At 44.9% G+C, this 12,033-nt stretch overlaps 1 protein-coding gene across 1 annotated transcript; it reads left to right on the top strand.

The window, feature by feature from the left end:
• Positions 1–3,920: 3,920 nt before the first annotated feature.
• On the top strand, positions 3,921–7,589 carry POP4 (POP4 homolog, ribonuclease P/MRP subunit). The gene is made up of 7 exons (XM_038148536.1): positions 3,921–3,980; positions 4,429–4,481; positions 4,863–5,086; positions 5,713–5,790; positions 6,013–6,074; positions 6,417–6,518; positions 6,947–7,589. The coding sequence occupies exons 1-7, from the start codon at positions 3,926–3,928 to the stop codon at positions 7,081–7,083; spliced, it is 711 nt and encodes a 236-aa protein (XP_038004464.1). The 5' UTR covers positions 3,921–3,925; the 3' UTR covers positions 7,084–7,589.
• Positions 7,590–12,033: the final 4,444 nt, after the last annotated feature.

The raw sequence follows: 12,033 nt of genomic DNA, 5'->3' as shown, positions 1-12,033 counted from the left end.
TAGTTATCTCCAGGTATTCTAGGGTTGCCCATATTTTAAATATTTTAAGATGGATATAGCTTCTTATTTTGATATAAGAATTTACAGGCGTTTAAAAAGTGGCCTCCTTAATTTGTGGTGAAATTGAATTCCTTCACAATCCTCTTTTCACTGACACTGTGATGCAGAAAAGACTGCTATGTGGAGGAACTGGAGTTCTGTATGCTAAACCAAGCTGCAAACTGGCACATTTCTTCCATAAGAGGACACAATTTGTCAACTTTTAAAATTTATTTTTCACTCCAAGACAGTGAGCTGAATTCCAACAGCACTGTACAGTCTCGGGCTGCCCTCTAGTGTGAGAAGCTGTGGAGACACGGCACAGCTTGCCAAAAATCTGCCTTGTTTCAGTTTGTTTTTATAAAACCCAGCTATTAAACCACTGGGATTTTCTGAAAACATTTTTAGATTATTATTTGCTTCTGATGTCTCTGCCACTGAGATCTATTTGGACTGTGCTTTCCAGAGCTTTCTTGTTTCTGTCAGGCACAGACAAGCTAGTCTTTTGTCGGTGCCCTGGAGCAGCAGCTGTGATTCAAGATGAGAAGGAGCCAGGACTGCAAGGAAATAATGACCCTTCAGCTGGGAAGGACAGTTTGTCAGCTTGGGGCAGGGGCAGAACACGATGACAAGCCTTGAGTTAAGGGTGAGCTGATAAAGCAGAAAAATTAATGGACAAATATATGGAAAAGACGCATTTGAGGGATACGTGGTACTTCAGAAGATGCTGCTCATCAGTCAAACACAGCAATCTAAAATCAGTCAACCAAGGCCCTAATGCAAGAGTTTGGGCTCACACACAAATATTGCAAACCTTCCTCTGGCATACCTACACTGACATGAGATGAAGATTCAGGCTACCCACGTCAATCACTCCCTGTTCCCACCGGGCTGGATGGCAGATTTCACCTGCCCACCCACCCACCCACCAGCCCCAGACATGACCCTTTCCTAGACGAGTTTTTCCAGGGAACACAGAGTACTGACCCCCTGGAAAGGTGCTGGCTGCACAGCCAGTGCTGGGGAGAACAGCTCTGTTGGGTATGGTCAGCCACTGGCTCTGAAACTGCAGGTACAAAGCTCCCCCAGGCCCAAAGGAGATGTCAGGAGCAGGATGCCAAGGCTGGGTGCAGGCAGGAGCTGTGGGATGGTGGCAGGGCTGACACGGACTGGATGGATGCTGCTTCAGCTCAGCCATGGGAAGGGGGTGGGAATTGTATTATCTGGATAGAGGAAATCAGATCAGAGGGCTTTAAATGGAAATTATTTTCACCAGTACAGATGTCCCTAGGGACCAAATTCAGCTGCTAATACAATTTGGCCAAGAGGGATAAACTATATTGATCTTGAGAGCTCAAATGCTTGCTGAGACAGTCCTTCTAGAGAATTAGACTATTTATTTCCTGCATCACTGTCAGCAAAAGTATAACAGTGATTACAGCCCAGTGACTTTTTGCACACACCAGTGAACTTCACGCTCATCTCTTGCTTCAGTTCATAATTACTCTTTTTTTTTTAAAATCCCTGATCTGCTATTGTTGTGTCACACAAACGTCTTTAATGATACTGTCTTTGGTCACTTCACATCTCAGGTTTTAGCTTTCTGTGACTGTCACAATAAAGCTCATTGTGTAATTGCTCTACAGCCTCCCAGCTCTCCCAGGACACTGCTCCTCAGCCAGGCCTGCACACGGGTCCTTGCCCATCCCTGCAGTTCAGCAGCCCCAAGAGGTACAGCAATATCCTCCCCTAGGGCACACAGCTAGACTGTGTCCATGAAAGGGGTTTGCATAGCTGTCAGTGGGGTATTATTTTTGGAGAGTAATAAATAAAGCCATATAGATTTAATTGGATAGGAAACACCAATGTTGGCACCTTTAACATGGTAATAATAATATATATCATGGAACTTTATCACTACAAACATATTCCAAGGGGATTTACTTGAAGTAAGAAGCTTCAAAATTCTAAGACACTAAGACAGGATGCTGCACATCCCGAAATATGCATTATAGTTATTTGCTGGCATATTTCCACATCATTTTACATTCACATCTTACCCATCTTTCCTCATTTCTCTGAGCCTTCTTTTTCTTATCTACAAACTGCCTTTGCCTATTCGGCAGTTTCTCAGTGTCTTCACCTATTCTTTTTCATGTTTATTTGATGTGAGTCTCGACTCCTGGCGCAGAGCCGTCTTGCTGGGACACACACTAACGCGCTGAGCTCGCTCCCTCAGACATTATATCTGAAGATAAATTGGGAAATGAAGATGTAGAGCTGTTGGAAGAGGCTGGTTTCCCCAGGCACCAGTTTAGCCTGGATCATTGGATTTACAACACCAGCACCGCCAACACTGATTTGACTATTAATCCCTGAAGTGCCCTAAGAATTGCAGCATAAATCCAGTGAAGGAGCACTCATATGGCCCTAAAGACCCATAGCGCTTATCCTGGTACTCCATTCATGAAAATTGATCTTCTCATAGTAGCAATGACAACTCAAGGAGTCCATGCTTTGTAAAACCAAGAGATCCACTTGCTGTGGTAACATACTTAACTGCCAGGAGGTCTATGATACAAACCAGCTGCTGTTCATGCTTAATACTCTGCAGATACCAGCCCCTTCTCCTTTACACACAACCAGAGAGATCTACTATTTCATTCCCTGTTAGGGATCACTTTAGTACCTTTGTACTAAAATAGGATCACTTTTAGTACCTGTGGAGTGCTGCCCCACAGCAGCACTCCACAAAATCATCGTGTTTCCTGTACCCTGCCTCCATAACTCCCTCCCCAAATATCCTTTACCAAGCAGTGCTTAATTATCTGCTAAGCAAATATCGCCATGTGACAAGAATATACATTTTTTTTCTGTATTTGGAGAGGAATAATGCCTGAGCAGAGGACTGCAGGAGTTTGGACTGGGTTGGCAGGAAAAGCAATTGGCCACACTGGTTTCAAGACATTTCTGTTTTGTAAGTGAGCAGGACTTAGTCCTGTCCCAGAAGGAAAGAGACCCTGATGTTTCAGAGCATGTAATTCTCACATCAAGCGGTATCTTCCTATGTCTTGACCTTGATTGCTAGAAGCAGGAGGGCTGGTTTAACCCAAGATCTCATGTTGCTGGGTGTGCAGCCCAGGACAGACCTGACACACTGTTCACCACGGAGAGCAGGGCCGGGCACTCCTGCAGCGGCAGCCAGGGCTCTGCCCGGAGAGGCCGTGCAGGACAGGATGGGACTAGGAAAGAACTTCTCTCCTACCAGGAGATGTGGGAATGGAGGAACTTTAGTAGGGGCAGAGAGGACCTGTGCCTGCCATGGCCCTGGAGCCTGGGCAGTGGCTGGCTCCAGCACCACACTGGTAAATCGCGGGGCGAGGGAGATCTCCAGAATAAAGGAGGCAACAGAAGTGGGAGGTGAGGAGACTGCAGGATGGAAAGGTGGAAATGAGTATCCCAGCATCTCTGGTGGGAGTGACTGCAGGATGAGGGAGAAGTGAGGACGGACACGGCCAGGCAGCCCGTGACGAGGGTCAGACCCCGCTGTTCCTGTGGGAAGGACACGGCCGTGTCAGCACTCCCACACCGGAGCCGTGCTCTCCGCGTGTCCGTGACCGTACCCGCATGGGGGATGACCGCAGAAAATGAGGCGGCCTGCGCAACAGAAGGTATGACTGACAAAGCCTTTTAAAAAGAAACTCCCCCGTGACAGTGAATGAAATATCTGCTGCTCAGTATCTCCCAATTCAGAGAATGTATTAGTACAAGAGCAGTGAAGAGCAGCGAACAGCCAATGGAACAGCAGCTCCCCTCACGGTACCTCGCCAGCTCCCGCGGGCGGCGGCGCTGCCTGGCGGCCAAGTCGGGGAGCGCCACTGTGCGCATGCGCGCTGGACTCGTCATCGGCCCGCGCCCGCAGCGCCGCGACGCCATGGAGGGTGAGGGGACAGGGGAGAGACGGGAGACGGAGGGATGGAGGGGAGGGATGAGGGGGGAGCGGTGGAGGGCGAGGGATGGAGGGGAGGGATGAGGGGGGAGCGGTGGAGGGCGAGGGATGGAGGGGAGGGATGAGGGGGGAGCGGTGGAGGGCGAGGGATGGAGGGTGGGGTGATGGAGGATGGGCGATGTAAGGTGAGGGATGGACGGCGGGCGATGCAAGGTGAGGGATGGACGGCGGGCGATGCAAGGTGAGGGATGGGGGGCGGGCGATGTAAGGTGAGGGATGGGGGGCGGGCGATGCAAGGTGAGGGATGGGGGGCGGGCGATGCAAGGTGAGGGATGGAGGGCGGGCGGCGATGGGGGATGAGGGAGGCAGGGCGGGCGATGCGGGGCAGGGATGGGGTGAGCGCCCGCCCCGGCCGACCCCCGCGCCGCCGTGCCTTGCAGGACAGCTGTACCGCCGGCTGCCGCCCGAGGAGACCGGGGAGCTGCGCCTGCAGGTACCGACCACGCCGTGCCGGGGTTACCTGGCGATTCCCACTCCTGCGCGGCCTTTTAAACCCCGTTAGGCACCGACGGGCCGGGGTGGGTTGGGTCCCGCTCGGAACTGGCTGTACATCCCGCTCGGAACTCGCTGTTTCAAACGAAATGCAGAACAAGGGCTTTTCCTCCAAAACGAGTCCGACGGCGGGCCGGCGTGTGCCCGCCCTCGGCAGTGCCCGCAGCGCCTTCGGCGCGGGAACATCTGCCTCCTCTGGCACTGACGGGAAGATCTCCCATTCCCACGGAGATTTTGCCGACTTGATGAAACCACCGGTCAGTAGCAAGTTCTAAGTTAATTAACACATACTATTTTAAAGCGTCCTTTCACGTGTCTTTAGCCCCAGGGCTCAGAAAAAGCCAAGACCTTTGTACATGGCTTCCTGAAGCGCAGCATGCCCAAAATGAAAGATGAGGCTATCCAGGATATGCTAACTCGGAAAGCTGTCATCCTGGAGCATTACCACAAAAAACAGACCAAGCAAAAGAGGAAGAAGACAAAAGGTTTTACTGCCAAGCAGAGGCGAGAGCTGCGTCTGTTTGAAATTGAACCTGAGCAGCAGAAGTAAGGTTTTAAACGTCTTCTTTGTGTAGTAAAGTGGAACTGCATCAAAAGTGTGTAAAAGCAGCAGCGTGTTGATGTGGATAGGAACCCTCCAGTCTGGAGCACTGCTTGTGGCATTTCAGCATGAAAAGAGTTCTCTTGTCTGCATAGGTGAATGATTCAGTTCTGTTGAGCTCATTTTGTGTACCCAAGTATGACAATAAATCAGACCCAGGCACAAGCCCTTCTGGTTTCAGTTTGTAAAGTTGGACTGTCTGTGCCCAGAGAGTAAAAATTCTGCATAAGGTTCCTTGACTTTATCATGCTGAATGAGCCCCCTGCTTTGCTGACAGAGTAAATAGGGAGACAAAAGAGGGGGGGAAAAGGAGAAATCTCTTCAGTCTTAGCCTGAGGCTCTAAAACACATAACTGCTTTGGGTAGGTAGAGAAAAGCATGTTTGGTACTTATTTTATAAAGTAAACCAGCTGTTTGGAGTGGGTCACCTTGCAGGGTAACTTAAGCTTGTGTAACTTAAAAATGTTAGACTTAACTCTTTGGAAATACAGACTACTTCAGTAATCAACCAATGGACATTTTTATAACTAAATTTTCTATAATATTTTAATTTTTCTTATTTTTACTGCAGATATGCCATCTTCCTGCCACTCCACGAGCTCTGGAAACAGTACATCAGAGACCTGTGCCATGGACTCAAACCCGATGCGTACGTTGGCATATTTTAAATTTAGTCTGGGTTTTATACACTAGATACTTGCAGTTTTATTGCGTTTCTGCTTGAAACACTGTGGCTAACTGATAAGCATATTGGTACTATTTCACAGAATCACAGAATTATCATGATTATAATAGTCGTGGTCACATTTTGTAAATCTGACAGTTCATTTGATTCTTTTCCCTCCTCTTTGATCCCGTTCTCTTCTTCAAGGCAACCCCATATGATTCAGAGCAAGCTGCTCAAAGCTGATCTCCATGGAGCCATCGTTACAGGTATTTTGTTTGTTTGCTTGTAGAACATCATCTGAAATTCAGTAGATGCTCCTGTAGTTCAGGTGCTTATTTTTAAACTCCTTTCAGTATCACTAACTCTAGAATCACATAGCTGATATCATATTTTTCTCCTTAAAAATTCTAATTACTTTACAACTGCTCTTGAAAATCATGTTGTTGGTTGGAAAGGTTAACTGCACATTTTACCAGTGATTTCTGTAACTACGTTATTTCAGAATATTTAAATGTTTATGTTTGAAAATGTTTAAAATGACAAGGCAACTGGAGAAAAGCAAGTAAAGGGCATCTGAAATTTTCTAATACTTACTTCTGTTCTTTCAGTTACAAAATCAAAGTGCCCCTCTTACGTTGGGATAACAGGAATCATTCTACAGGAATTTAAACACATCTTCAAAATTATCACTAAAGAGGACAAGTTAAAAGGTATACAAGGCATTATTTTTCAGTTCTTTTCACGGCAGGAATCATATAAAGAATTCTAGAGCACACTCTTCATTTTGTGCCTCTGAGTACATTGGTTTATGTCAGTGTTTTTGGCTCTTTGCATAGAGTGGCAGAAGTCACTCCCCAACAGCCCAATATCCTACCAAAACCACATCTCAATAGAGATGAGCAGTTTTTAAAAAGTGCAACACTGAACTGTATGCTCCTTCACAAGGACTAACTGTGGTAATTCCAGTTAAACATGGAGGCTTGGGTTATTTTTCTTCTCTTGAGAAAGTATAAAAACCTTGAAATGTGTCAAGGCTCAAATCTCCAGGTGAATAACATCCCCTGGTATGTCAGGATATTTCCATAACAGGGACTTACATCAGCACACTTTGTTCAGTTTGTGCCCTTTTGCATTTCAGTTGTTCCCAAACTTAACAACGTGTTTAGCCTGGAGCTTGATGGGTTCATTTCCTACATCTACGGCAGCAAGTTCCTGCTCAGAGCAAGTGAGAGGTCTGCAAAAAAATTCAAGTTGAAAGGAACTATTGACCTGTGATTTCGTGGAAAGTCAGGAGCAGTCACAGAAACATCTGTGCAACTGTTTTCCTGCAGTTCAAAGAGCAGGGTTTCTGGCAGATGGAAGAAGCAACTGCCATGTGAAATATTTATAAAGCGTTTCTTCTTACTGAAGAATGAGCAGTATCTGCTGTCTTTGAGCAGTCTCACCAACTGTTGAAATTGGTTGTGTCTGGTTTTTTTATTTGTATATAATACTCTGTCTTGTATTAAAGCTATATGATTATTATTAACTACCTGACTTCTGTTTCAGGTTATAGTTGTACATTTGTACAGTGACAATTATATCTTGTAACTTTGTAATAAATATTATTGTTGCCTTCTGTATAAACTGAGCTTTAGCTGCCTGTTACGTGCTTGCAGTGAGACTGCAGGTGCTGACAAATGCTCTTCATAATCATTGTTCCTGGGCCAGCATCAGCACCTTGGCCTGCTACAGGCACATGCAAATAAATTGTTTCAGTGGCAGGTTTCACCATGAGGATACCCCTGGCTGGAGTTGATATTGTTGCAGATACAAGGTGTGTACAATGTCAATGTATATGTTTAATAATGTGTAACCACACCAGGCGTTCCATGCAGCCCTGCAGGCTGTCGGCTGCCCGGGGCTCACTAACAGCCTGCCACTTTCTCTGTAGCAATAAACACACTTTGTCATGGCACAGTGCAGGAACACAGCACAGCCCCTAAGAGGGAAGCACCTGAAGCTAGGAATTCGCAGGTGGAAGTGACCCCCATTCAATCTTGTATTTCAATTACCCACAGAATAGCTTTATGAATATTTAACCTCTGGCCACAGAGCTATTGTGCTTTGTCTGTCCTCAGCCCCTTTTTTATTTTTTATTTTACACTTCATTTTTGATTGCCCAGATTACAATCCCTCATTGACACGTTTGGGAGGTGGAAGTGACCCCTGAATTTAGATTGCATAGCATTCTTCTGTTGTAAAAGTGCTTATATGGTGGGTTTAAGTGTAATTTTCAGGAGCTTTCCTTCAATTTCACTATTAAATGAAAGACTTGTACCTAGGAAATTTTTTCCCTGTCACCATTCAAGAATTTGCAGGCAGCCAGGGTAATTTCTTTGAAGAGAACAGCTGTTCCTCACCCAGTCACACCCCAAAGCTGAGCAATTGGGTTGGGAGGGCAGTCAGAGCTTTTACCTGCACAAGGCAGGAGAGAGCCAGAGCTCATCACCACCTCCAGCCCCACTGCTACACACCCTTACCTGGCCCCAAAAGCTCCCACTTCCTTTCCAGACCTGTTGCTGGGAGAGGTCACAGGAGAGCTGCACCTCCCTGGCCCCTCAGACACAAACCACCTTCACCATCCCTGAATGGGGGAGCTCGCAGTGTGGGCAATTCCAGTGCTCAAGAACAGACCCTTTGGGATCAGGAAATGGAAGCAGTTGGTATAGAAATAAAAAATCTTTGTTGCAATTCTATGAGGTATTGCCCTTGAGATGGGGAAAACAGTGTTCTTGCCAGGGACAGATATTTTACATGGGGAAATGGTCATTTCACACCAATGAGAACTTTTATCTGTGAAGTAAGAACAGTATGTGTTAAAGTTGTTAGACATAAGTTATTATTCTACCTTCCACCCAATACTCCTTTCAACGTTCTCTAAAATTAAAACTCAGTTTCCTGTAAGAGGTCAGAAGGAAAAACAAACAAAGCTGCAGAAGCCATAAATCATAACAGAAACTTCCCTTTCACGACAATGACCTAGTTTTAATTTTGCTCATAGCCTTCAGTGTAATATCTAATTAAGACATCTGTTAAATGCCTATAATATTAAATTAATAGGGGGAAGCTAATAGAACTTTATTGGCATGGTCCAGTTAATTAACATTAAGGGCCTTTAATGGAGGGCTGAAAGAGACATTAATGGGGATGCCATACAAATTGGAATTAGGCACAATCATGTCTCATTGTGCTGTGAAGGACAGAACATGTTCTACCATATGGACACATAGATGAACACGATACAGCTTCCCATAGCTACTGGCACTTGCATTTTTTAAGCAATTTCAGCAAGCACAAAAACAAACACTGCCTGGCAGTGCCTTGGTAAGAGCAAGGCTTTTGGTATTTACAGTGAAGCCCCTTACCAGAACAGTTCCATGTGCCCATTCCCATAACAAACGCTCACCTTCCTTCCTGCTGTTGGACAACCCAAAATCTGATCAAGCCTGTTGCGCTGCAGCCTTCACCAGCCCATGGTCCCAGATACCAAATCCAATCATACAACAACAGTGATTCCATGGAATTTCCCAGAGGTTTGACCTGCCTTTGTCTCGTGCTCCCCGTCCTTAATTCTGTCACTCCTATGGTCACTCCAGTTCTAAGTCTTTACAGTGTGGGATGAAAATGAATGATTTCGGTAAGGCAGGAATTTCCCTCAGTGTACTGGTTTAATTAAATCAATGAGCAAACATGAAAAATAGAGGATCTGTGAAGCAGAGGATCTGCTGCTGAGAGGAGCAGTTCCACCTGGCAAACACGAACCTCCTGGGCTGCAGAGCAAACAGTACCTGGCGCTACCTGCAGGTGGGTTCTGACACCTACCTCTGCAGGCTCTGCCTGGTGGATAGGGATTATGGAAAACTACAGAGAACCCAACATTTCATACTGAATTAAGAGCTCTCCCTGTGAAGAGAGCTCTCTGCTGCTTTCTACTATTAGTCAAATAAGGTGCAGTACATTATAACCATTGAGAAGAGAAAAAAAAAATGAGTGTACAATTAGCTAAAGTAACATAACTGATAGGAAAAGGCACAGTCTAAAGTTTACATTCTATCCTGCCCTGCTCCCAGCCTATTTTTAGGATATTCCTTTCTTTCATTCTGCTAAGAACTATTCCCGTATTGCCAAACCATACTGATTTAAAACATATTATTTTCATATACTTTCAGGCACTGCCCAATCTTCTAATAACCATTCCCTTCCACAGGCATGTGAACAGCTCCTACTCTCACAGCATATGTACTTTTTACTGAGGAACTAATCTTAAAAGGTACAAAAATATATCATAACATAGTTAGAACATTATTTATAATATTCAAATCAAAGGACTCTGGCTTCACCTCAAAATTTTAAATCAGTAACCCGAACGGAATATCAATGCTTAAGGGCTCATATGATTTTTAAGGGGAAAAGGCATCAAACCCAAAACCTCAAGCAGGACTGCACTCGCTTTTCTGTGGGTCAGGGTTTCTCAGCTGAGCCTTGAGGCTCCAGGCCCCAGGTTTATAGCAGAATGTGTAGGGAAATGGGCTTGTTGTGTGTCTGTGTGTCCAGCTGCCATCACTGGCCTCTGGCTACAACCTCCTTGGACATTCTCTGGTGCACACACAGTGCAGCCCCAAAATAGACTCCACTTTATAGCACCATTACTCTGGGAGAGAGGGAAGAAAAGGATTATGCACTTCTTGTAAATGTTAAAATAATTCCATAAATCTGAATAAAATTAATTTTTTTTCTTGGTGAAATTGTCTGCAACACTCTGCCATGCATATTCTTCCTCTACAGGATTATTTCAAAATTATGGACTCAGAAATGTTCAGCTGGATAGTTCTTGGGTGGCTGAGGTGCTCACTGAAGAATTTAAATGATGTAATAGCTATTGAACACCCCATTATATGGCTGCCTAATTAATGTGAATGATAGTTATGTCTTACTCGCAGAAGATTATTTTACACGGAGGAAAATCTACTCACTGCCACAGTAGCCATTTCGATAGTTTTTATAGGAGCAGTTGCATTATGGCTTCATTGAGTAAAAGGTAAGTAGCCCTCCTAAATAATGAAGATTGAAGGTTTAATAGTCCCGATAAAGAATCCTGCAGGTTTTTTATTTCAAAAATTAGAGTTTGATTGCAAGCGTATGATAATGAGAGGGAAAAGAGCACTGGCATGTGGAATCCTTTTGGCTCCTTGGGAACTTCCATTTCTTCTGTGCAGAAATGCCGAAGAATAAGGACAGCAAAACAGCAAATAAGCTGTTCTTTACTTTCCCTACCAGCATGTCCAAGCTCCAAGGCTCTCCCTGTGGGAGCATTTCCGTGGATAAGGACGTGCTGGGCTGTGCTGCTGTGCTGGGAAGGCTGACACTGCTGGCACAGCTGCACACGGCTCATCACGTACACAAATAACCTCAGATAATGTGAAGAGCCCAGCTTAGACCCATTGGAATGATGATATGCAGACATAAGCCAGCCTTGCAAACTTGTCTCAGAATTGCAGCCTATTACAGCAACTCTTTTTGCGAGGCAGCAGTCAAGGGACTTGGCATTTCTGTTACGAGCCCCTATTTCCAAGGTTATATATCAGAGATTATATCAGCTATAAAAATTCAAATGAGACTTAAAACTTGGCATGAGCAGCCTCGCATGGGATCTAATATTTTTAAGTAAATCTTTACAGGAAAAGCTAAAAGTTTACTTGTTCCACTTGTTATTTTAGGTCTCCATTGGTACATAATTCTCAGTCTAGACTCTTACACTCTCCCCATTGCAGAGCCCAAGTAATCTCTATTCACAGCTTGCATTTTCAGAATGGCAATTCAAAGATAGGACAACTGATTTGACATTTGTTTCTCCAAACAGCAAACTTTCAGGAAGGGTTTTAAAAGAACTTCTGTTCCAAGGCAGCCACTTTTTTTTCTTTTTTTTTTTTTTCTTAAGCAATAAAGCACCACATGTGTTTTAGCAAGTAAAAAGTGGCAACAGCATTAACCTGAATTATGGTAACAATGACTGCAAAACAAGCTGGCTGGGGATTTGGAAATACAATCTCCAGATGTCTGCAAAAGATCTGATTTATCAAACACACTCCGGGTAGGATTTGTACTTCCTAATAAAAGAGGTCTGTAGTGAAAGGTGAGCAGATCCCTTTGAATAATCCACAGGATATGGAGAGAGACACACTC

Source organism: Motacilla alba, chromosome 11, assembly GCF_015832195.1.
Source record: "Motacilla alba alba isolate MOTALB_02 chromosome 11, Motacilla_alba_V1.0_pri, whole genome shotgun sequence".
Classification (NCBI taxonomy): Eukaryota; Metazoa; Chordata; class Aves; order Passeriformes; family Motacillidae; genus Motacilla; species Motacilla alba.
The sequence above is the reverse complement of the archived record's forward strand: the minus strand, read 5'-3'. Positions and strand labels throughout refer to the sequence as shown.

What these genes read in the sequence shown, in the direction of transcription:
- POP4 (XM_038148536.1), top strand. Translation starts at nt 3,926, where the DNA reads ATGCGCGCTGGACTCGTCATCGGCCCGCGCCCGCAGCGCCGCGACGCC. An exon ending in CCGGGGAGCTGCGCCTGCAG is followed by an intron (nt 4,482 to 4,862) that starts GTACCGACCACG and finishes ACGTGTCTTTAG; the next exon opens with CCCCAGGGCTCAGAAAAAGC. An exon ending in CCATGGAGCCATCGTTACAG is followed by an intron (nt 6,075 to 6,416) that starts GTATTTTGTTTG and finishes CTGTTCTTTCAG; the next exon opens with TTACAAAATCAAAGTGCCCC.